The sequence below is a fragment of the Nipponia nippon genome, unplaced genomic scaffold (assembly GCF_047370975.1).
Source record: "Nipponia nippon isolate SJK-2023a ecotype South Korea unplaced genomic scaffold, ASM4737097v1 scaffold_21, whole genome shotgun sequence".
NCBI classification, from domain to species: Eukaryota; Metazoa; Chordata; class Aves; order Pelecaniformes; family Threskiornithidae; genus Nipponia; species Nipponia nippon.
Window position 1 is genome coordinate 5738417 of NW_028262338.1, and position 26997 is coordinate 5765413.

The 26997-nt window shown below is 38.0% G+C and overlaps 1 protein-coding gene across 2 annotated transcripts in view; it reads right to left on the reverse strand.

The window, feature by feature from the left end:
* Window positions 1–26997, reverse strand: part of TENM2 (teneurin transmembrane protein 2) — a 1190981-nt gene that overhangs the window by 525937 nt on the left and 638047 nt on the right. For both annotated transcript variants that reach the window (XM_087760050.1, XM_087760049.1), the window contains one exon: window positions 8880–9166. In XM_087760050.1, coding sequence (XP_087616176.1) covers window positions 8880–9105 — 226 coding nt within the window. In that variant the 5' untranslated portion in view covers window positions 9106–9166. The remainder of the gene's footprint in view (window positions 1–8879; window positions 9167–26997) is intronic.

Sequence of the window (26997 nt, forward strand, 5' to 3'; positions counted from 1 at the left end):
TTTTCCCAATGCATTTGAGCTGAAAACTGACTTGTGCATTGGAGCAGTGCATACACTTTGGTGCTTAACCCATCTTCCACACACTCCAAAAATATACAAATGTCTAATCCTTTCCTTATTTTTCTGAAGATGTGGACCTTAAAAAACATCTGGTACAGGAGAGGTCAACAACGTGTAATCCAAAAGAAATGTCTTTCGTCAGTTTGAAATTTAGGGATATCCATTTTATTTCAATATTTCTTTCTTCCTCTGTTAAGAGAAAGGAAGAGGAGAAGCAAATGGCTTAATTTCTCTTTACCAGAGAACAAACTTTAGAGGGGTTCCCAGGTCCACAGTAGAAACAAAACAATACTCACTAATGCAAATTCTGGACTGCATGACTTCTAAAGGCTAATTTTCTGGTACATGCCTAGGATGCAGGGACAAAGATGCCCAGTTCAACCCCAGATCAAGCAGAAAAGCTTTTTCAATCTGAGATTTTCATGGTAATAGTTGTATTAGAAAAGCATCTGACTCTTCCTTTCATCAGTTTGAGAACACTCACAAGTAATCAGCCTCCTTTCCAAACTCTTCTTGCTGGAAAATACACCCTAAAAAATACCCATGTTAAACTGCAGATCCTTCTGAAGACAAGAACCCAGAGAAGGTGGAATATTTGCAGAATTTGTACAACTTAGCCATTTTTGTTAGTAGGACTAATCAAGAAATAAGTATTTTCATTTAGAGTATCTTATTTTAAAAATAAAAATATTATTTCACCTCCTTGTAGTACATTATTTCCCTTAACGATGGATTTTAATACGAGAAACAGCATCCACATGGATGTGCCTAAATATTACAAACTTCTTAGAAGAGTGTGTGCACGTGTGTGTAAGAGAAAATGGAGAAGGATTTATAGGATCAAAAATTATTATTTTCAGTATCCAAAGTCTTAGACTTCTATTACATAGCTGAGCAAAGGGATGATGAGGAAAAAAGTATACAAATAGGTTTTCTTCAACATACAGTTAGGCCCTAGCATTATAAGGCAAGCAAACACTACTCTTCTACTTTGAAGCACAAGATCTTTTTGTGTGATAGAAATTTGTAATTATAAAGTATAGGAAATATAATTCCTGTTAGTTTTGAAGTGCTTTTGAAAAGGTATTTGCATTAAAATCGTTACTAAGCCTATTCTAGAGTAGACCTATGTTTTTAAAAAAAAATATTTTATTCACAGTGTGCACAAACTACATGAGTTGACAATGTCAACGTTTTAGACGTTCCTTTTATATCTAATTTACATAATGTTCACGTAACTTTGTAAATGGTTAAAAAAATAGAACCTAGTTTAACTTAATCATCAACTAATGAGGAGTCCAGTACAGCAGCAGTAAAGAAAGCAGAAGCTCTTTCTGAAAGCTAAATAACTGTTTAGAAAAAAAGGACCATAAATCTATACATACCTATATATTTGCATCAGAAATCCCTGCATTCTGATTCTCTAATTTAAACTGTAAACAAATGCTCATTTTTAATAATGATCACTAGAGAAAAACTGCCAAGAATAAAAAATTATTCCCTGAGAGAAACTGTGTGTACACAGAATTCACATATTATGTCTAGCTGTTTGTTGCTTATTCTACAAATACATATTAATATTAGAATAGTACCGTGTTTTTCAGCACGAGTCATATTAATTATTCCTGGAGTCCTCTGTCACCATCATAGCTTCTCTATACAAAGTTTCAGAAGACAGTGTTTCATTAAACTCCAACTTCATCTTTATTGTGTTCACCTAGAACAAGATTCCCGGTAATACTTTAATTGATTTCATTGTGTATTTAGCTTGCTAGTTGATTACATTCTTTCCACAGCGATGACAGTTGAAATACTTCAACATGCTGTATTGCAATGACCGCCCCTGACTTGCCGGGCTGGAATACATCTCCTGTCATTCAGAGGAGGCCTCCTAACGGCCAAGATGCTGACCTAACAGTGGGCTCCACCGGCAAGAGTTACACCTTCATTCCACAAGTCCCTGTTAGACAGTCCGACTTCCCAACGGTTAGTTCCAGCAGGTCTGAGCAAGCAACCATACCAAGCAAGTCAAGTCATAACGTATGAAGATAGGAAATGGTGAAACGGCAAGAAAGGAGGATGGAAGGGGAATGAAAGGAAGTGGAAAGTAAGAGATCATCAGAAAAACTGACTTAAACTACCATTTACAAATCAGGGAGCTTGCTGCTCAAAAGGAAAAAAAAACAAATCAAAACAAAAACAAACCACCACAAAAGAGCAAGAGGAAAGGATTTATGCATATGTACTTGGAAGTACCCTGAAGACTGAGAGTCTGTTCCATGATGTTGCCCTGAAAAGCCACTTCTAAAGAGATTTCCTTCTGATTTTATGTTATTGTGACTCAGATCTAATGTACACAAAATGTTAGTTTAATCCTTATTTATCAGCAGATCTTAATATTACAGCTCAAAAGGCCACGCGACTGATGCTACAGCGTAAATGAGAGGAGGTATGTTAGATTTTGGGTTAGACTTTCTTACGTTTTCCTTTCCTAAGAGCATATTGGGGGAAGGGTGCTATAAAGGTTTGTACTTTTATTTATTTGCTACTCTAGCAATGCTACTACATAGCTCCATTATTAACAATATCAAAACAGATGAAAGCACAGATGAAAAGTGCTTTCATGTTTTTAAATCACATAACAATAAGAACCATATAATCTTTTATGATTTGGGGAGGGAGAAGGTAGGGGAGGGAGTTTTTATTCAACATCTTTGCTTTATTAAATAAGGTATACGTATTAGAATATAAATTTTTATTTCTTACTAATGCCGTGCTTTCTGGAGAAGAGAAACGGAATGCAGTTGTCTCACCTTAATAAATGTTTTACACTGGGATCGCATATCTCTTAGGTAACCATTAAAACCAAAGCAAATCTTGATTCAACAGCAGTGCAAGTCACATGCGTGTACCGGTTGTAACAGGGACTTTGCCTCGAGGCCTTTTTCCCCACACGAGCTACCCTACATCTGATTCCATGTTGAGGGCTTCCTCCTTGAGCTTCTGCCACCTGCCTCTACCTCGGACTTTGTTTGCGTAAGTGTAGGATAGACCGAAAGGCAACATATTGCAGAATGCCACTCAAAACCTAACATGACAAAGGGAAACCAGGAATGTGCTCCCACTCTAACCAGAATACAAGAAAAAGTTTCCTTTAATGTCTTTAATCCAAATCTATATAGAGAACATTTAATTGTTCAAAAGGTCACAGGTTCTGGAAAGAAATGTTTAAACTAAAACTAGTAAAACTCAGTTGGATTTGGAAGGGAGACACTAATTTGAGCCTAAAAATTGAGTACAGCTCATGTTTGATGACGAGGTGACCAAAATCTCATCTTGGTGTTACTGAGAGACAAGCAGCGAGACAAAGTCTGGCTAGCCTGAGAACTTGTGACAACAATTATCCCCTCTATGTGGCAGCGCATCAGTCGTTGCTGAACACAGAATACCTGACCACAGTAACTTTAAATCTGAACAAGCTTAATCACTCTCATGAAGTGTTCTTACTGCAGTGCGGTTCTTCGAATGTGTCCAGTAAATTCTTCGGTGATAGATTTATGACATGAAGAAGAAGAAGAGAAAACAATATTCATTTTTCTCAGCAATCCGAGCTGCCCTAGAGTAGGCTGTACAAAATACAACGTAGAGTCATCAGACTGGTTTGGGTTGCTTTGGGTTTGGGGGGTGTTGACATTTTTCTTTTCTCTTCAAGAAACCTATTCAATATGTACGGAGAAAAGATGCAGTATGAAATACCCGAAAGATGATGAGTAGCATGGCATAGTAACACAACTTCACGTGAAAGAAAACTGAGTGCATTACACTTCCCAAGCGTGCCTCTCTCTAATGATTGTTCTGTGATAACTTAATTTTCTATTTGATGTTAATAACAATACTGGACAATCTTAAGGGACATTATAAGGCATTTGTTATAATCATTCTCACAACTTTTTTCTAACTCCTCTTAACATACCTATAGTGTTAAACAGGATACAAAAAGCACATATTTTTAAGTATAAAGGAATAAAAAATGGAATTTGCGCTGATATACAGAAAGATACTGGCTGTTGTTCTTTACTGAAATTATTGCGCCATAGAAAAAAAGATGTTGTGACATATAGAAAGCAATTAAACTGTGGTAAAAAAATTCAAAATGTTTCAGAAGACTGCTGGGTCCAGTTTGATATGATGGTGTTTTTAAAACTTATTTTTAATAACTTCAATCATATACTCTAGTTGCTGTAACATTTCACAGCAGAGATTTACTGCTAAACTAGATCTGACCTGAGAATGAGAAAGCAGTCAATTCAGCATAACTATTGGCTAATAAATTTTGCATCAGCTGAAGCCTGGCATTTGGCTCAGGCAGAAACACAAAATCCATGCGCTATGAATGCCAAGCGAGGAACTCTGGAATAGTAAGGTTTGCCATCACCCCTTTGAAGCCCGGTTTAGAACTCTTAACAACTCAGTAGAGTGTTCTTTTAAGCACAGTTTGGTCACAAAGTATACTTGAAGAAAAGTTGCCGTTCAAACCAACCTCTTTAAAGAAAGATTTTCCAAAATCCTCATTTTTTTGCCTTAAAGGACATCTACCTTCACCATGCTGCGTCAGCAGATGAACTCAGAAAAAAGGTATCTTCTTGGAAAAAAAAAAAAAAAAGTAAAGTTTGATAATTAGTTCTCTTTGGTGGAAAAATACATGGCATATAGACATATTCAAGTATTACCAGAAGATTGTAAAATATTCCAAATATTCAGAAGTGTCAGAACTATTGTCAGGCTTTTGACATATCCTAGCAGAAAGTAGAAAAGTTTCTATTCATCTTAAAATACAGCATTCAAAAAAGACTCCTCAACTTTAAATAAAACTTGTAATGTTTGAATGCACTCTCAGATCCACTGAAGGACTGTATTTTTCAGACTGATTGACTAATGAATATGCAGTGCAGGTACTGAATTATAAATACATTTCTATCTACATTAGGAAAATCTAAGACAAATTAATAGCTCAAGTATGCATTGGACCTGGCATTTTAGCCAAGAATCTCAACACCCGTTTTGAAGATGATCAGAAAATAAGCTTGAAACAAAAATACTAAACCTATTCTGAATTACTTTGCACAAATATTATTACCGATACGTTAAAAACAGACTTTACAAGGGGAATTTTATTATTTCGTAAGATTACAGGTAAAAATCTTAGGAAAAGCACAGTAGAAGTAATGCCAGACTAAGGTGCTTCAGGTAATATACAGTCATGCCATCCTTCGTGCCTTTATACCAAAACTTCCAAATACCACACCAGAAAGTAGCATCTATGACAAAGAGGAACTTTCTTTGGTAGGCGCATTGGTCAACGATTAGCACAAAAAGCTTATTTCAAAACATGCAAACGATGACAAAGTTTTTAAGTTGTGCTCTCAGAGCTAAACTTCCACCAACATTCCATTTTCCTATCGAGTGCTTTATTCACACTAGCTTAGAGAGGTATTTATACTACGTAGCTCTGCTTTTTCATGAAGAATGGGACAAGTCAGAACAGAAGGACAATAAAATACTAAAGCAAACCAAGATCTGTCGAAGACCTCTGAGCTCTGAATATAATTTTTGTTATTAGCATTTCACTGTCAAACCGTCATAAACAGAAATGGAAGCACTACAACTTGGTCTTACGCTTAACAGATTTTTAAAACCAAGTAACACATGATCAGGCAGCGGCTAAAACAACTGCTTTGAGCAGTTCCAGTGCCACGGTTAAACCAGACACTTTTCAATAAGCCAAATGCATATAGCTTTACTAATAGAAAAGACAAAATACTGAGGAAAATATCTACAATTGCTTAAAAAATATGTCAAGCTTTTTTGTAATAGAAGAATAAAAAATTCTCTAAAGACTATTTATTTTAAGCATGTTTATTTCCCACAGAATTTAATCCCATCAAAACACCCACTCAAATTTAGAATAAATTTACATGTATAAATTCCTAGATGTCTGCAGCTGGAAACCGCATGCATAAGATGTAATGAACAGTATTTCCTACTATATGAACCACATTTTCATCCATATAGTATTAATGTAGAAAGTGAGAACATGTACCAAGTCTTAATCTAGATCTACTTGCCACATTATCTCATATATCATGTCAGTAGAGGAACTTCACAATCAGAAAGATACCAAACTTTCAAATATGAAGAATCATCACACAGACTTATTTTCTAAAGAAATTTGCTTTCTAAACTTAACAAAAGCAGGAAAATAAGGAGTTACCGCCCATATTATTTAACAAAAAACTTACTTTGGCTCTCTAAAATAAACTTTATTTATCTAGACATAACACCACAGACTAACAGGGGGGAAATAATAAAAAATAATAATAATAAAAAAAAATCTTCAAAGCGTTTCGATTCAGTTACGAACAATTTGCACTCCCCTTCATAAAGAGGGCAGATAAGAACACATTAAGAGCAGGAGGAGGATGAACAGTTGTCAAATCAGTAATCAAGAGAAAAAGAACACCCTCATGAAATGCCAAATAATGACCGGGAAACTAAAATGAGGCACTTGAGCTTAAGCATCAATCATCCAGACAGGGAAAAGTAATATTTAGATGACTCCTGTACACAAAGGCTGAACAAACCACAGTGAAAATGGCCCCAGTAGCTCATATGATCTAGTTGCAGTTCGAGGCATTATCTCTAGGTAAATAGCTGGGTTTGGCTGGGATGGAGTTCATTTTCCTCACAGTAGCCAGTGTGGGGCTGTGTTCTGGATTTGTGCCGGAAGCAGCGTTGCTCACCCAGGGAGGGTTTGGTTCCCGCTGAGCAGCGCTCCCCCAGAGGCGAGGCCTTTTCTGCTCCTCACCCCACCCCAGCAGCCAGCAGGCTGGGGGCACAAGGAGCTGGGAGGGGGCACGGCCGGGACGGCTGCCCCCCGCTGCCCCAAGGGACATCCCACACCACGGGGCGCCACGCTCGGCAGAGAGAGCTGGGGAGGAGGAGGAAGGGGGGACGTTGGGAGCGATGGCGTTGGTCTGCCCCAGCGACCGTTACGCGTGCTGGAGCCCTGCTTTCCTGGGGATGGCCGAGCGCCTGCCTGCCCGCGGGAAGGAGGGAATGGATTCCTTGCTTGGCTTTGCTTGCGTGCGCGCCTTCTGCTTTGCCTATGAAACTGTCTTTACCTCAGCCCACGAGTTTTCTCCCTGTTACCCTTCCGATTCTCTCCCCCATCCCACCGGGGGGAGGGAGCGAGCGGCTGGGGGGGCTTAGGTGCCGGCTGGGGTTACACCAGGACAATAAGCAGAGAAAGACTCTACAAGAACAGAGATTACCTCAGAAAATAGAACTGGGTGTTTGATAGACCAAGCACAATGCAAACACTTCCAAATGTCTGTACACAAATGTGAGAGAAACAAGGGATTAGACAAGGGTTTAATCAGCGATGCTAATTAATAGATATTTTGATTTAAAGGTGAAGACAGACACTGACTGCTGGCAGAATGCTTTGAACAAGTTGCATGGCGTGATATCAAGTATAAAAAATGACCTTTAATTGAATGATCTCCACAGAGAAGTGTGATAACTTAGAATTTCCTGAGTCACAATATTAGAAATGTGTAGTAGAGAACTATCGTACGCGATTAACAAGCACATACAGAAAATAGTAGATTTTCAGAAATTAAAGATAATTTACCTTCCATTGAGATGGGCACAAAGGGCTACACATTTATGCCTCAAAACTGCCTATGTCCTGCTTGATAAAAACCATCTCTGATTCTTCAAAGGTAACTAAACCAAGTAATTTATTTTAAAAACCATATCTAATTGTTGACTGAGTGACAATTTAATCAGGCTATTTGGTCAAGTTAACCAAATGATTAAACACTGTTCCTATGAAGCAATGCTCACTCATGGCCTCAACATGCAGACTTAGGATTTATTGAGACAAGTAAATACCTGAATGAGAGTAAAACTATGTGTGTGTACAGTGCAAAGGCACGACGACAGTTTTTTCAACTAAAAACATTTAGATTGTTAATTCATTGGACTTAACAGGTATTTGAAGCGAGGAACATTTTATAAAAGAAGAGATTACTTCACCTCACTTACAAGTTCACACAGGCAGGTTATTTCAAATATTAGTTCTAGAATCTTGATGCTTCGATAACGTATCATAGCCAATTATAAAAGTAATTAGATGGGTTTCCTCCTTCCAGTTTTTATGAGGTGAAGGGTAAGCAGTAAGGGTAAGCAGTGACAAAATGAAGTTAGAGGAAACAGCATTCCTATTTCCACATTTCAATTACACAGGAGTTAATAACAGGAAAGGAATGCCGAGGCACCTGATTAATAATGAATATACATCAGCCATATGGGGTTTTACTGTAACAGTGTTTTAGTTATCTTTTCAGTACAGGTACTCTGTTAAAAACAGACAAGTTCAGGTGAAAATGCTATTATTATTTCTAAAAAGAACCTAGGAAATGGAATACAAAGTTAGCGTACTGGCCAACCCTGAGATCCATGACAAATACAACATCTGGTTAAAGGTCACTAGCATTTGTGTTTATCAGATGTTTTGAACAGTGGATCCTGGTTTGCCCCATTTACAAATAGTAAATCCCAACAGTATCAGAAATCTGAGAAGAGAAAGGACTTCCTAATTTAACATAAAACAGTTGAAATAATGGTAAAATGACATCCATTCTCCTACAGTTCTTTCATTAAAGCTCCTTTTAACACTGGTATACTTGAATGAACAACAGAGATTGCCTACTGAGGATTACTGTAAAAGAAATCAGGTCCAACTTTAAACATACCTTGCCTTGGAAACTCATCCGACTCTCTGTGAACCAGGTCAGAAACTCGATTTCCATAGTGCATCCTGGTGTCATGATCATACGCCTTCAGTGTCTCACTTGAGCTGTAAGACTTCTGAGTTGGTACTCTGCAGTCTTCACTGTCCAGTGAAGAACTTGTATAGCGACACTCCTTTCCGCACCGGCCCCTCGTCAGAGAGCGGTGTCTTCTATCTTTTATATCCATTATTCTGAGTCAGGTAGGACGTTTTCAGAGAAGCCACTCTTATATTTGGGGTCACTGTCACCTAAAACCAGGAAAGGATAACACAAGAATGAGCAATGTCGCTACTACATTTTGTTGTATTCTGCCTTCCCTGACTTATCCTTGAAGAACAATGCGGCACAGATCAAGAAGAAAGAGAAGACCCACATGATGCATCCTTAGAAAGTGAAATAATTGACCCGAATGGGCGGGGGGAAGAAAATCAAGTGCTGTAAGAGAATTGCATTCTATCTAAATTATCATCTCATTGAAGAGTTTAAAAAATAATGTTAAAACAAAAACATTGTTATCTTTTGATTTTGGAATGAGCACCGATAACACAGAACCGACAGAATAACATTTGTTCCTGTTATGCAACAGTACAAAGAAAAGCAGACTCAAACCAGCTCTAATTACTTCTGTTCTTCCTGCAGGAGGGCCTGCAATTAAGAACGAAGCATACGGGAGAGTGGCGTAGAGGAGATTGTCCCTATCCAGCATGAGTGCATGACAAAGGTGTACATTATCCTTTAACAGTGTGCTCACAAGCAGCAGCAACTGATTTTATTGCCCCTGGATAGCATAATCCAAGGCCCTGTTCTCAACAAAAGGTTGGACCAGGTATCTTCAGAGGTCCTTTCCAGCCTCGACATTTCTGCATTTCTATGATCCTCTGAACACGCTTTGGGAATTGGCTGCTCTTGTGCACCCCAGAACATGCCTAGATGCTCTTCTTCACAGTCCCTCAAGATGATGAGTTTATCCATCTCAGCAGTTGGAGCACTTCAAAATTGTGTAAATATCTTCTTGCTCACTGGACCAGAAAGAGAGAGATTCTTACAGTCTACTTAATTAGGACACCCTTACTGTGGCATATATACTTTTAATATATGCACAGTTAGCATGCATAAACTGCAAAATGAAAGATACTGCAGAAAGCAAGGAATACACTAAGCATGAGCACCCTAACCACTGGGGGACTAATTACTTCGAGTTGGTATTTGTATGGATGTCTTTCTCTCATGGCATCCTATGCCCAGGTCTGTACTAGTCCTGAGAAATCCTCATGACAAAACTTTTTGCTGGAGATGAAATCTTCCCACACAAAAAACACCCAGATTTGCTAACAAGCAAAACTTGGAACAAAACTGCTTTTCTATACATGGCTAAGGAGGTGAAGAAATGGTTTTGGCAAATTTAGCTTGACAGTTGAAGACAGTTTCTTTCTCGTTGTCCCCTCCCAGTTCAGGTGCCTACTCGAAAGCCCACCCAGCAGAACGGGAGCAGGTCCTGCACACCAGCTACGCCCAGTCCCAGACCAGTCTTAAACTACCAAAGCACTTCAACAGTACGATTCCTTCTGCCACCTCTGCTCCCAAGGTAACAAACTCCAGTGAAAGACGATAAAAAACCCAGAAGGCAGTCATGTCTTTCATTGTTGTATTGTTCGCACCCACAGGACCCCAGTCATAATGCTGGCGTAAGTATTGGCTAAATCATTGCTTTTTGGCTGGAATAGATTATGTCCCTAAGAGAGGATAAATGTACTTGGCCAGAGGAGCTAGTGAACTTGAGAAAAGGTTTCTGGGCCTCATTTAGACTCTGACATTTAGACTTGTTATGTTGGTTTTTTTTTTTCTTTCTTTCTGTATTTTAAAGAAGAAAGTTAGGTAACCAGGAGAAACAGCTGCTTTAAGCCACCCACAGGTACTCTGCAATCTGTGAGCAACAAAAAGTGTAAACATGCTTACTTTTTCCTCCTTTTTCTCTTATTTTTAACTATGATGGTACACTTCAGAGGGAAAAAAAATGCTGAACAACACACAAAAAAAAGCCAAAACAAAATCAAAAGACATTCAGCACTTAAAACTGGGAGGGCTAGTTTTAGAATTTTAGATTAAAGAGAAAGGAAGACTCAATACCCACTCCCATTTCTCACCTCTCTGAACATCCTAGTGGCTAAAGCTGGCTTCTCTATATCTGAATTATTCAGTTCAATTCTTTGGTCCTGTAATATTTATTAAACTGCAAAGTACATTAACTGTAAAGCATGTTAACACTGGTGGCACAAACACTTGCTTGAAGTTTGAGGAGATATATGATCGTTTAGATTAACAATGCCTGGCTCTTTGATCCCAGTTCAATACTATTTCTTCAAATTCAGATATCAATATATCACAATTATAAAACACAGAAACAGTTGAATACAGTACAGTATTGAGCAAAAACTGCCAATTACTCTCTGGATGTCTTCACGCTACTGCTCAATACAAAAGCCTATTATTCCCTATGAAGGTATTGCCTATCAGTTCAGAAAAACACACAGCTTTTTGTTTTTGTGATTGCTAAACTTTAAGCTGTCTGGCCTGATTTCTGTTGTTTCTGAAAGAACATTTAATTCCTCGTTACTATAGTTAAAAGAAGGATTTACTATGACTAAGATAGAACTTCTGAGTATTTCCATGATATTAGCTTATTAAAGCATCTTCTCAGGCAGACAAGATTTTTTGAAATTGTTCCCTCAAGAAACATTCTTTTGTAGAGTTCTGTGCAACTACCCTACAAATACAAAACCAAAAGGAAATGGCAAGACAATGCTCTACTGTTGATAATGCCAAGAAATATTCCTCAGTCACCCTCATGTGCAGGATGCAAGGCCCAGCGGCTGCGCTGTCATTACCATGACAAGTCCAACAGGTTATCACAAGAAACTAAATGTAGAAATGCGATAAATATGGCCCAACAGCTTTACTTTGACCTTTCTTAAGGAAAATCTTGTTGCAAGAATCAGACATCATAATAATTTGGTAACTAACTTGATCTTTATAATACTATACTATAAAAAATTTCTTGAACTTTACTAAGTTTTAAGAGATGCTTAAAAATACTATGGATAATTTGAAAAACATTTTTATTGGGGTTTTTATTCAAGTACATGTTCATATTTATTACAGTACTTCTATTTTTTTTCCTGATTTTTCTATTACTTGAGGACCCCAGCATTTGAGACTAAACACATCTATCTAAATGCAACAAAATATTCTCATAGGTTCTTCTCTCATCCTCATCTCTGCTTTGGGGATTTCTATGAACAAAACAGGGAAAAAGCAGTTCCATAACATTGTCAACAAGCCACTCTTACAATTCAGACAACAGTATCACCATACATGGCTTAAAATAGGATGAAATGAAGTTGTAACACACTCCTAGCAAACTTGTTTCACATTTTTCTCATGCTTATCTTAAGTAGATGAAATACTGTTTCAATTCAATGCTAACCACCTTCCCTGCTACCGCAGTCAAACCCTTATGTAATGTATTCCTGGAAAGGTAAAACGTGATAGCTTTGGTTAAGTGAGAATAACGGTGAGATTCAATTCGAGTTGAAAATTCCTGATACTCTTTGACTTGCCCGTCTCAAGGGCACTCTATGAATGGTTTATTTTGAGTAATTGACCTAAATAGGAACCGATTTAATAATTTGTTTCAAAGGATTTCACTAAGACTGCTCATATTGACCCACTTGCACTACAGAGTAGTACAACCACTAACAACTGACTTCAACTGTTTTTCTCATCTATCATTGTTTTAATTATCTATGAAGCACTAATAGGACCCCCATCTAACATGTGTCTAATCAACTTTGGACTTGCTATTCGCCCAATGTAAGATTTCTTGTGTTCATGTGCAGCAGCTATTCACTTGGACACGACTACAGCAGTGGCAACTGTGGGGCAGTCCAAGGGCATTAAAAGTGTACGTCCTGCGGGGAGAAGGGAGGAGAAGGGAGGAGAAGGGAGAGAAGAGAAAGCTGAGGAGCTGAGAAGTGAAACAGTTTTCTGTTTAGGGTTTTTTAAGAAAAATTGACCACTTCTTTTTGTGTTAGCAAAGTCAAATCAATAGGAGGCATGGAGGGAGGACTCAGAAAGAATTTTAATGGCTTAGCAAAGCCTACGCTAAAACTCTCTTTAAATTTGACGTTGATTCATACACTGCTCTTACTTAAGTTATGTGCTTGTTTCTTGCATTTTCTAATGATCCCTTATACTATTACGGCGTACGTGGCCATTAGAACTGCCACTCACAATAGACAGAATGCAGTAATCACTTGGAAGTTCAAGAGAAAACAAAGCACTTCACATTTACTTTGTGCCCCTAAATAACCTAGCACAACTAGATCAAAACATTACAATAGTGCATACGATATTAGAAACAGTCTTTTAAAAAAAAAAAAAAAAAAAAAAAAGAAGTAGTACACCATGTACCAATCTGTTCATTAAAGAACAGGTCTCTTAAAAGCCTGTACTTCTTTTCATCATCAACAATTGGAAACAGGCTTGTGATTTAGAGATTCAAATGCTGTTCTCATTATTTTATGCAAAGACTATTTTTGAAATGAGAAAATTCAATAATTCAGCTTTGGCACAGTACAAGTTTTCAGGGAATAAATAAAAGGGTTATTTAACTGCTGTATTTTTTGCTGATTTTAATATTAGTGAAAAAGTACATCTCTACTTCTTGATCACTTCTGCCTTTTTAAAAAAGGCAATAAATAAAATGCAATTTTTAAATGAAATACTATCGTATGTACACTTTGTTACATGAAATAATGTTGATGACCAGTATGCTGGGTTTGATCTGGGCCAAAAATCAAATAATAATAACGTAACCTCATTTTCCATGGATAAGTCTTTCTTCTGGTTTTTCATATTCTTTTTTTTTTCCTCTCCAAATACTGAATTTTCCTTTTAGTGTAGCTACTCTATGGATTGCATTGCAAATTAGATGCATTTAGTACAACATGTAAAATAGCTATTTCAGAACAGTTTTGATGAATGATTCAAGTTTAAGTAATAGAAGACATACAGTGCTTATAGGCATTCTGTGTTGTGCTTTACTGCAGAGAAAAACAGCTTTTTCTTTTTTTTTTTTTCTTTTAGTAAATAAAAGCTATAGGAAGTATTTTCAGACTAAGGGCAGTTGAAGTTGTAAACAATGATGAAATCAAACAGTGTGCCAAATATTTATATATGTATTTTTATCTACTTAAATATACATATTTTTATTTCCAGACTATCTTCTGAGATTTCTGTATTCCAGGAACTTCTTACAAATCCCAGAACTGTTTAAATCTATTATGGAAATAACATCCCATTAAGAAAATAACATGCCATCAAGAACTGATGAAACGCCCAGGAGCTACAAGACAGCTTTCTAACAGTCTTAGTCTCACATCACTCACTGGCGGCTAAGGTTTAACCCCTTATTTTCCACTGAGTGACGGGCAGTGAGGGTTGATACATGTGAGCACATCCGCTTCTCCGTACTGGGAGGCTTCAGAATCACAGCTGACACTGAGGGAAAACGGGGAGTTTCTTTCCTAAAGGTACTTTATGTCAGTTGAAAAAGCAGCTAGACAAACTCAGATACAAATTCCTAAATGTTATTAAATGTGGTTTCTGGTTTATGCACCTCATGAGCTGGGGATCACCTTAGATTCGGAAACTGCACCTGTAAAATTCACTATTAGCTAAGCATCTGCTGGTGTTCAAGCTCTGAGGCAGCGTGGCACATATGAACCAACCAATTCTTCGTTTTCATTCCATCTGCTATGAACTGTGTGCTTTTCCCCCTCTGAGAACAACATGCGAAATAGCAAGCTTCACAAACACATGTGATAGGCTCCAGAGCAGGAAGAAAAATACTGGCCTTTAAGCCTCCATCACGCAAAACTAATTTAGTGCCTCGATTAGCCCACACAGTGTATTTACATGATTTTTCTTGAAAAGCTATTTTAAAGTCACTAAAATATTACTTGCATCCTACATATTTGAGTAGCCAGTCACCGAAAGAGTATGGCAACTATCAATCAGGTTGACTCCCATCCTAGATGTTACACCAGCCATTAGAAGTAGATCGCATCACAGATGCAGAAAGGTGGCCATGTTTTGTAAAAACATGCGACACAAGCAATGAAAAAAGCACAGACATTTACAAATAGTAAAACGTTTAACTCATTTTTCAGAGAAGGGCTTATAAACCCACCCAAGTTAGTACTTATTAGAACGTTGCTAGTTATATAAATAAGGCTGAAATGACATCTATTTTTCTTCCAAGATACACAGAGATAAAGGAGCAGAAAGAGTTTGAAGGAGAAGAAAAGAAAGTGACAGAATAAAAATTTGTGTGTGCCCTCGAGTTTCTCAGTCGTGTGAAGTTTTCAAGTTTTTCCTCTTGGAGAGTGTTTTTCCTTCTTTTCTGAATGGGGAATTAACATCCTCTATTCCAAACACCCCCCAAATAAAAAAAGTAGAGGTTTTACCCTGGGATAACGTATTTCCACTCCTAACTCAAAGCTGTTTAAAGGGTGGTTGCAAAGAAGATGGAGACTCCCTTTTTACAAGGGGTCACATGGAAAAGACAAGGGGTAATGGGTACAAGTTCCTCCTGGAGAGATTCTGGCTGGACACAAGATGAAAATTTTTCACAATGAGAACAAGCAGCCACTGGAATAATCTCCCCAGGGAAGCGGTGGATTCCCCAACATTGGACACCTCTAAGATTTGGCTGGACAGGGTGCTGGGCCGTCTTGTCTAGACCATGCTTTTGCCGAGAAAGGTTGGGCCAGATGATCCTTGAGGTCCCTTCCAACCTGGAATTCTACGATTCTATTTACAAATATTCATTAGGCTTTAGGACAGCCATGAGAGCTAAATCTGTGTTATCCTTATTCTACAGAAAAATTAAACACCGAAAGGGTAAGTGTCCCACCTGAGGTCATACAGTGAGTTTGCTGCACGCTGGGAACCCCGAGTTCCAGCTCTTGGTTTCCTGCTCGCAGTGTAATTGTTATCTACATACTTCCATCATTCTATGCAGTCAGATAAAAAAATGAATCAAGTCACCATAGAACAATACGATAAGCCAACTTCTCAATTAACACAATTACTTGGAAGTAGGATAGCTGAACAAGTTGACAAAATGGATTTAAAGATCAAATACGAACTGGCCACTTCAGAAGACTAAGTTTGCTAAAAATAATTGCTTAAAGAACATTATTACTCTTCTACTGCCTAGAAAGAACAAACAATACTATTATCTACTGCTAAAATGCTGTTAATGAAGAAAGGTAGAATAATTTATCATTGCATAATTAACACAGTGCAGTTAAGCATGCTTTAACGATTCTGTATAATAGTTTCCTATCACTAGAGAATACTTTTGTATCAGGAAATAATTGTCTAAATAATTTTTGATTAAGTCTTTGATCAAACTGATCAACAATTATAGAAGTGAGAGAGATCTAAATGCCCATGCAGTGAATGACAACTTGCTTTATTTAATTGTCCACTGGTGATGTTCTTTCTTCCTTCTAATCCTAGGGTAGAATGCTGTCTTTAATTAAGTTAATGGGATTTTTTAACCTTACTAGCAATAGAGCCAAGACATCAAGCTGGTTCGAGCACAAGTTGTGCTCCAGTCATTCCCCCTCTCTTTTGCTTTCACCAACACTCAAGTCATTAGTTCATTTAATTTTTTTACCAGCATTTTCCAGTGCTCTGTCCTCTTGTCAGGCTCCTCTGTCTTTCCATTTTCTTAAAAGCCTTATTTATCTGCATAGTTTCAGTTATGGATTTGAATGCTGTTCATTTCCACAAGCCTTTTCCTTCATACGCAGGCTAATCCATCAGCTGTCTCTGAGAACTCCTGGGCGCTGTGCTTCCATATTAGACTCAAGGGCTTTAATGTTAAACCTATGACTGTGCTATGAAGTTGGAGAAATGTAACTGACATGCAAGGACTTGTGTTCTTCTTGCACCCAAGCGGGTCCCATGCCAAGAATTTTAAGACAGTTCCTTCCTCATTCTTCTCCACTTCCTTATGTTAAAATATTCTATAATTCTACACCTGTTGGGCACCTTCATTCCTGCTGGCAACAGCAGAAGCTGTACCACTGGGTAAAAGATCAGCCAGACGAAAACCATTAGGAACGCACCTTTCATTTTCTGCTTACTCTTCACAGATGAATACACTGTTAAGGGGGAACTTTTCCAGAAGCTGAGATCAAGCAAAGCTCCTGTGTACATCTCATCAGAGGATGCTACTATAAGAAGATAATGTTGCTGAAGAGGTTTCTCAGCAATCTTCAAACCTCTACGAGACTATTCTCAGAACTCATCAAATGTAGCAATCATGCAAACAGTTATGAGTTTACTGTCCTTATCATTTCAGTTGAGAGCACCACCTGCTTTTGACTCTAAATTTACAGCATTCTCTCTCATTCTGTCCAAGAAACACTCCCCTTCTTTCTTTAAAGCCTCCATGGAATCTCTTCTACCTCAATTTGATACTAACAATTTTCATATGCTCATTAACAAGGTGCTTAATATGCTTTCTCCCTGCTAGCAGTGTCAACCTAGGAAAATATGCTTTGAAAGAAGGCTTTACTAGAGACCATTTTTAAGGCTGTATAAACTTATCATGATAATAAAATGCAACAATATTTTAAAATGCCTAATAGTATTCAGTAGAATTTCAATAAAGAGAGCTATTCCCAATTACGCAAGTAAATAACCCATTCGGCTAAGCTCTGATACTCCCCTCTATTGGGGGGGCGGGGGGGAAAGGGAAAAAAGAAAATAAAAAACCAAACGAAAAAAGAGTTGTTTTGTTTGTGTAAACTATTAGCCTTACTCCTTGGGAGTTCTCTGCCTTTGTAAACACACAGATTTTCTCAGAAATAACAAATTCCTGAAGTGATCCTTTGTTTTAAAGGTTCAAGGTAAGCTGAGAAAAAGTTAAAGGGAAAAAAGAAATATGACTGGAAGACAATGGAACATCATGTTACGACACATGAAATAGATGACGTCGTATCTCTACAGCTTCCATAAAAGAATTTTCTGAAACATTTTAAATTCTAGATAGCCTCAGACAGCTATGAAACTTTGCATAATGAAGTTAGAAGGCTGCACTGTAAGTTTCTCAGCTAACAACTACACCTCAAGTGGCGTTCCATCTTTCAACAAAGGAAAATATGAAATAAATTTATAAAATTTAATTAAACCTCACAGCGACGGATAAAATGAATACAACTAATATATAAAATGACCAACTGTAACTCAAAATCTCTGAAGTGAATTTCCAGTGTCCACACAGCAAGGGGTTGGCAGGGACAGAATTGAGGTCCTGCCACCCTGAAAGCTGCTCTACCCAAACCTGCAATGCAAGGTTTGCTTGCATGTTATCATAGCAGAAGAGGACAGAAAGGGTTATCTTGATTAATGGAAATCTTTTTAATAACTTAAGTCAAGAAAAATACACTTCTAGGAAATCAACCGGTCCAAGAGCACAAGAAGCAGCAAATACCTCATAATATTGTACAGTCACTGTGCAGACATTACTACATCTTCTGTTCCATCTCCAAATCACGAAGAAAAAGGCCACATCGCTCTGGAGGAAAATCACTCTAGAGAAAAGGCCACATGCTTCAAGGCATGCTAGCTACCTAGTCATTTAGGACAGTACATGTAATCCAACGTATACTCTCACACTGCAACTCCATTCTGCAGACTTCTTGGATTGGACCATCATTTTGCTTACTAGTCTCTGTCTGCGGCTATCTCCAAAGAAAGCCTGGCGTTTGCTGGTGGGCAAGAGGTTTCCTCTGCGTCACTTTGTCAGCAGTCACTGCTCACGTGGCTGAGTTGTCAGCAGCAAGCCCATCCTGGCTCCTCAGCTGCCACAATTCTCAACTCTGTATGTGATCTTCATCCAACACCTAGCAGGAGGTGCCTGAAGGCACCTGGAGACAGCAAGGTCTTAAGCTGTACCAGCACAGAACATGGGAGCTCACATGGGGATATTCTCAGATAAGCTACTGCATGAGAAATGCAAACAACCATCTCCTATTCACCATGTGCGGCTGAATTTTAGAAAGCAAGAACAGCCACAAGGAAGTAAGCAGTTAAAAAACCCACTCTCAAAACTGCAAGGAATCTTTACAAAATCCATTTTGTCCTTTCCTTCCATTGCTGTTTTACAGAATGAACAATAACAAAGCTGCAATGTCTAATTTCTTCTGAAGACTAAGCTCACTGCATTGAAGCCAGCCCCCACAATTTTGCCACCTGGTGCCTAGATTGCCGTGTATCCAGACCAGAGATGCCTACATTCTTTGACTGCCATGGTCAAACTTCCCAGGCAAAAGCATCAACATTTTATGACAAGCAAAGAGATCAAATCTAAGGGAACCTGGGAAGAAAGATTTAAAACAAATTAAAAACAAATGTTGTTTCACCTACCACATTCAGCTGTATCACTGACTCTTGCAAAATAAAATTTATGATTTCAATAAAGACACTTGGTTTTAACTAAGTATCTATTGTATCTGTACAGCTATATGGATATCCTGTTCTACATCCACAGTATACGGAATTTAAAATATTTTAAAGTTGCTATTGAAATTACTTATTCTCTAAAGATTTTGGAATTCATAAAGTTTATAGCTTTGTTCAGAAAACATTTGCCGTTTCACAAAAATTACATCATGAAACTAGAGCTCTCTACAGGCATAACCAGCTTGTTAAAAGTTAAACACAAGCCTTAAAATTCTGTCTTTGTTCCAATGCTATATTATCTACCTAGGTAAATGATTTCTTAAAATTCTTATTTTTAGCAGTACTTTACAGATGGCAACAATATCGCATCGAGTTCTGCTCCCCCCGCAAAACAAGAAAGATGTTCATGAACTGGAGCAAGTCCAGGGAAGGACGACAGTGTCTCAAGGCACTGGAGCATGCGATCTGTGTGGAGAAATGAAGGAACTGGGTGTGTTTAACCTGCCGAGGAGATGGCTACGCAGGACTTAGCGGTGGTCTTCCCGTACCTAGGAGGCTAAGGAGAAGAGGGAGCCAGGGTCTTTAGTGAGGGGAACCAAAGGCAAGTGAGAAACCATAGGCGCAAACTGAAGTACAGGAAGTTCTGATCAGAAGTCAGGTGGGTAAAAAACACTATGGGGCCAAATGTGCGCTGGAGGAGGTTGCTGCAGTGGCTGGGGAATTCTGCACGCTTTCAAGACAACCGCACAAAGCCCTTAGCAACCTGGTCTCAGTTCAGCATTGAAGCTTGGGTTGGGTGAGCTCCAGAGGCCCTTTCCAGCCTCAATGGTCTGTGACTCTCTGATATTCCTAGTTTAGGAAAAGTTCCATAGTCATTGAAAAAATCTAAGTATTTATTTAGGAAACAAGCCTGTAAAGTGAAGACATGATGAAAGAAAGCTTTCTAAGCTGAGCACACAGGCTTAAAAAGTCAGAGCTTTTTAAAGTAGAAAATTCATCTAAGCTTGCAGGTTTAAAGCCGAGTTCAAAGCTTCAATAGCACAATAAGGCAGAGGCTCCATTATGTCTGCACACGCGTGCAGATTGCAGAGGACCAGCAAACATCACTGCAGCGGGGTCCTGGCTACGCAGTCCTGCTGACGACAGAACAAAAGGAAGTCACACAGAAATGGTATGCCACAGACAGCAGAACGGGCTTTGCTGCTTCTTCAGTCTCACAATACAGACCATCTGAGGGAACAGAAAATGCCCAAAATGCACTTCTAGAGGAAAGAAAATCTACAGGGGCTAAAAGCACAGTTTAACAGAAGTAACAAGCACAAGCTCTATCATAATTCCCAAGACACTACTGCAAGTTCATAAGTTTCCAAACATGCCATTAGGCAGTGCTGACTTTGAAACAGCCCCTTAAAAATATGAAAATAAACCCAAAAGAAAACAACTCTGCTGGATGTTATAATGACACTACCATAAATCTAAAGAAAACAATGCATGCAAAGGAATTGTAACCTCTAACACTTGAGAGTCCACCTCTCCACTGGTCACAGCCACATTCCCACATCATGTAAATCAATGCAGACATACTCTTTTTCCACTGAGGTTTTTGTCTTTTGTTTGCCAGCCCAGCAAGCATGGCATTCCTCTGTGCCTATCCTATAGATATGTGGCCAATGACCAACTTTAGCTGTGTGTGTGTGAAACTCGGATGTATGGTATGTTATTCTGTCTGAAAATCTATATATTATTGTAAAACAGAAAAAAATAGCAAAAGCTGAAGTTGTTATAGTGATTTACCTACCAAATCCTTCCATTTCTATTTCCATTGCGGAATACAGCCCCGATAGCAGGTATGAACCCATGACCCCACAGAAATCAATGGTGGTTTCTCTTCCTGCGTAATCCTGTCTCCCAAACACCAAAAGGCTTGTTGATTTTAGCTAACGTTTCCTCTCTGCTGTACTTAATTCAAAGCAGGGGTCATTCTCTGTTCATGGAGAACACAAGCTACTAGGCCTGGGTACACAGACAGAACAGTCATATAACTGCATTCTTGGGATCAGTATAGGAAAGGTTTGGCCGCCCAGGACCACCCAGGTGTCCTGCTGAACCAGGAAGGAGTTTGTCCATTGCTACCAGAGGTAGTTTGTAGTTTTTGCCAGAGGAAGACCTGTTGTCCTCTGAGTAGGTCAGAAAACCAACTGAAATTTTCTGGGTTTGTTTGTTTTCTTTTCCAGTTTTTACGCACCGGTGTCCTATTCTTGAGGAAACGCAACAGAACTGGAGCTGACCTCTGGAGAGAGCATCATCTATGGTAACTGCATCAGAGTTGTAATTGCTTTAGTGTAAAAAGCAGACAAACTAACTACTCAACCTTTTCCCCAGCTTCTTCACTTTCCTACAAGTTCTTCAAAGAGCTGCAGATTATCTGTGGAGGATTAGGGACAATTTCCACCAGCAGAAATTGTGAAGGAAGGAATACTTAGATACATTACATGAACTAGTGCTGGTAGTTCTTGAGATGTGCGGAATCAATAAAGTGTCCTAATTAACCATCTCCTTTGTAACTTGCCTTTTTTGCAGTATGTCTGAGAGGAGTTGCCATCTATGTTGATAGGTCCAGAATTTCCAGCTATATATTTCTGTGTTCATGAAACTTGATCACTCAGACACACACTTCTGGCTTAATGGCAGTCACACATGCACCTCAATCCCCTGGGCAAAGACTACTGTAAGTAACATCCTACTACATCTTTCACCAACAATTTTACTAATGCTCCACCCTTTAAAGCATTTCTTCCCTTCACAAAGAAAAGCACTGCAATCCCTTATTTTAATACATAAAGTTACCGAGGCAAAGAGAAGAGCTAAGTCGCAGAGCAACCCTGCTGTTTAAAGCCTCCCTTAGCTTCAGTAGGTTATTCTGCCTTACAGGCAGTGGGAAAAATAGCCTGCTATCTCTGTACCCCTCAGAGCAGGAAGGAAACTGGAAACAAACATTATAAATGCTTTATTCTCCTGAACTGAAATCAATAAACTATGAACAGTTTTAACCTAATTTACTAGGAAACAGAATGGGAAAGATACCTGACAAAGCTTTTCATATATATTAAGAGCTATTAGATTGTAAATTTAGGTCAATACCAAGACACACAATGACCTACAGGTAAAATGATCCATATACCATCATCCATTCACTCAGTTGTCCAAATTACCTCAGCAATTTCTAACTTGCATGAAATCTTTTATGAATTATTAAAATAAAAAATAAAAAGCAAAAGTAAAGGAGAGAAAAGAAATCTCTTTCTTGATGCCGTTTTCGGTGGTATGCATATGTCACTCTTCAAAAGCAAATCCCGCACAAACAGCGGTTGAGACTGTGACTACCAGCTCCCAGAGGCACCGGATCTGCGGGCTCCGTCCGTGGCCAGGCAAGGCGGTGGTCCTCGGGTACTGACAAGAGAACTCCAGGTATTAGAGAGCTTCTTACAAACCTTAGACCTCTCATACTCCAAAACCAGAGCCTCCTACCCAAAAAAGAGCAGGATTAAAAAGTGTCTGAGTATTTCGTAAGTGGCACAGCCAAAGCCACTTAAAGTGAATCTCTTACAGCACTACCGTAAAGATTTCATGCAAGACAAATTATCGAAGGACTCTGGACAACTCTAGCTCTGCCTTTCCAGTAGCACAGAATAACAGGTGACACAGAAGACTGTATCTGAATGTACTTCATTAGGCAGCAAGAATACCTCCTGTATTAGTAATTCATACTGACTTCATTCTAGAAAAAGCTGCTCCCTGAACCATACAGCCGACTTTCTACGGACAAGAGTTTTGTGCTTATACAAGCAGCTAGAATTTAAACCAGAAAAAGAAGTATTTTGTTCAATCATATGCAATTAGACTAAAAACCAAACAAACATCATCTGTGAATAAACGACTAAACTGGTTTCAATTCTAACACCATTAAAGACACCACGGTCAATTTTTATTTCAGCTACCATAAGAACAAAGGATTTCCATTTCGATCCCTCAGCTATCCCCTGTTTCATTCCCATTTCCTGAGAGGCAAGCTAAAAGACTGACAACCACCAGACTGAGCAAGCACACGAAGAGTTAACAGCTGGGAACAGAAGCAACAGAAATCAAGCTTCAGCAGTTTAACAAGACTGTCCAACTCCACAATTCTGATTGAAAAGTAAGTTTTAGTCAAGGTCGAATATACATATACAACTTACAAGTTTCCTTGCTTGAATTTTTGCATAAGGTGTTCTTCCAAATAAAGAAACAAGCTATTTATTTACTTTGGCTGTAAGTCCCATTCCTCATTCTCATAAAAATATTGTCAAGGACAAAGCAGTTTACATGAACCCTTGTTCCTTTTTTTTTTTTTTTTTAATTATTTAATTTTATCTTTAAGCTTCAGGTCGACTTCCAACTCCAATTTTTATTTTTTTTTTTTTTTAAAGTAGCGTAATAGCATGGTCACACACTAAAATAATAAAGTGCAAAAAAGACCATAAGAAAAAGAAATACAATCCCTTCAGAGCAGCTTGCAGATCAGGCTTCTCTCTTTGCAATTTAGAATTGGTGGTTACATTTACATATTACAAGATCTGCAGAGGAGAGATCCTACAACACACAAATCTTGATGCCTAAGACTCAGGCAACTCCCCAAAAGAAAGACCTGTAGTAACCTAAACTGCAACTGAATTATGTAGGTAGAATAACCTTTATTAAAAAAATAGTGATTCTTAAGCATAACATAAAACTAGTTATCTCATTTCCTATCAATATCTTCAAGGAAATCTTTGTACTCACAGCATATCTTGACGGAATCCTCAGTTTTCCAGTTGGATTGGCTTAAATTTTCAGAACTAATATTAGTTCTCAGAAATTCTAGCCTGAACAAGCAAACTTTCCCCTCTGTATTGCAGAGGTGAAAAATGCTAGATATCTGCCTTTCTTTAAGTCATTTAGCCATCTGAAATGTTTTTATATTCAGTATAAAAAAAAAAAAAAAACTTACATGAGGCTACTGGAATACTTTCCAATAATCAAGACTACAGAATTAGGAAATGTCCCATTTAGAAATTGAGTTTTGAGTGATAAGAATGAAATACAAATTGGTCCGTAGTTCCACGACTCCATTTAGACTGCACTAATATTAGTTCTGATTAGTGCAAGTGCATCACCAGACAGATGGTCAGATCAGTGCTTCAAATGGGTATGATTTAAAAATTGTAATTCAACATGAAATTCTGACATATCAGTTAATTAGATTTTTTAAAATGAAGAATAAAAATGCTTTTAGAAGTTATTTCTTTATATAAAGAGACTCATCCATACTTCCTAAGAATTCCAGGAATCAGATAAGTCTAAGGATAAGTCTACTTATCTATGTAGAACCAGACTAATCCTCACTTTGCTAAGTAACATAAGTTATCAGAAGGACCAAAAGCATGTTTCCTTATCATTCCTACTAAGAACCTAACTAAGGAAAAGCAAGGTGTCGTATCATGAAAACTACCCATAATTTCTACTCAAACATACACATGGCGTTAGATCACAAATGCTGTGTTCCAGCTCCACAGTTAACCCAAACCTCTCTGACTCGTGTTGGAGCCCTGTACAGTACTAAAAGACAGAGTAACAACAATGGAAAAGTATTCGGGGCTGCAGAGAACTTCGCTCTAGATCAGTGTGTGACAAAAAGCAAAACAAGTCACACTGAAAGTGCCCAAAACAGATTTAATGGACAAGTAGGTACAAAATTTGTAGTGCAGCAGATAAAACTAGAAGATTCTAAAAACAGAAAAAAAAAAAGGAAACCGATGAAGGCGAGAGTATGGTGCACGCATTTCACAGCAGTGTACTGACAATACTGTAAGATTTTCTTTTTTCTGTCTATAATCAGAACTTCATTAACATTCCTTGGGTTTCAGCTACTTGATTTTGACCCATTTTTGCCTCTCAGCTTTTATAAGCTTCTTAATTTTGACTGTTCCCCAAACCCATCTGCATTTCCGGAAATCCTGCTCCTTCATTTCTCTGGGTTTCACAAATTCTAGGTGGAGTTGCATTTGAAACAATCTACAATTCTCTTTATAACTGAATTCGGCATGGGGCAACAGCACAGATTTGCAAAATTCAACTATTCCTCATGTGCATTTCCAAAATTACTGAAAATTAATGAGTTTCTACTGTGTATATTTATATGCAACTCTTTGAAGTAATCATTACTAGCCAGTAAAAGTCACTTGGAGAAATGGGTCGATAAAAGAAAAATAACTAATACACTACCCCGTATCTGCAGTACCATTCAATAATACTTGTAACTGTTGTCCTGGATCGAAAATGCACTAATAGACCAAACTCTAGATCCGACAAGTAATGCTGACCAAAATGATGAATTTTTAAGTATGCTGAACATGCCTTAAAAAATGAAGTCTAAAGACTTTTCCTCCCTGGAAGGTAAGTTTCTTCTACCAAGACTCAATTCCCTTTTGTCCCAAAATAAATAAGATTTCATGCACAATTGAGTTTATCTGCCTCAAATCAATAAAAGCATTAAAATCAATCTTAAAAAAAAGTATAGTTAACCAATCTGACTATTACTGCAAGTCTTGTAGGAACACAGATGTGCTGAATATGAAATTTACTGGTTGAAAGGTGCTTTGGAAGGTTGTTAGGCATTACTAGAATGCTTTCAAAACATGTGCAGCCACTTACAAAAAGTATTCAGGTGCTTTACCCAGTTTGAAAAGGACTGCTTTTTCACAGCATTAGTTTCATAATGAGTCTTTTCAGACAAATTTCAAAGAATGTATGGTTCACATACTTTAAACTGAATTCACTTATAATTCCATATTTGACAGAGCTAATGCTTAATTGTTTCTAAAGAATCTACAAAGGAAAATATTTCTTTTCTTACTCAACAAACATTTAACTAAAATTATGTTTTGCTTTGTTTTCACACTGAGGATTGAATTTGACACTATAATAGAAAAAAGCAGCCTGTGCTAGTTAATGTGATTTTAATTATTGTAGTCACAATTCTCCTTGTTTTGTATTAGAAGGAATTTAATAAGACCTACATTTTGGAATATGGCATTAATACTGACAGAAGAGGCTTTCTTCCAACAAATTCTGTTTCATCATCCAAGCAATTCAAAGAATTACTGACAGGTGGGTTAGCACTAGCAGTGCGCAGGTCTGAATCCAAATATGGACACAACTGCATGTTTTCAAAAGCCTACAAAACCATGGGCATAGCTGTTGTAAGCTGTAAGTAATGTTAATGAGAAGGCCAAAATTATTGTTTCCTTTTCAAGTGTTATAAATCTTACATTTTCTTATAACAGATACCAGAAGCTACTTTCCATTTAACAGTGCAAGGTTAATAAACGCTTTTCAAATAATGTCATAATCTACTGTGTAGATCTTCAGCGCCTGTTTTATCTTCTTCACACAAAGATAATGATGATTATCAGCTCTGCAGCTCCTATAAATCACTTCACCTCCACTGAGTTGATCAAGA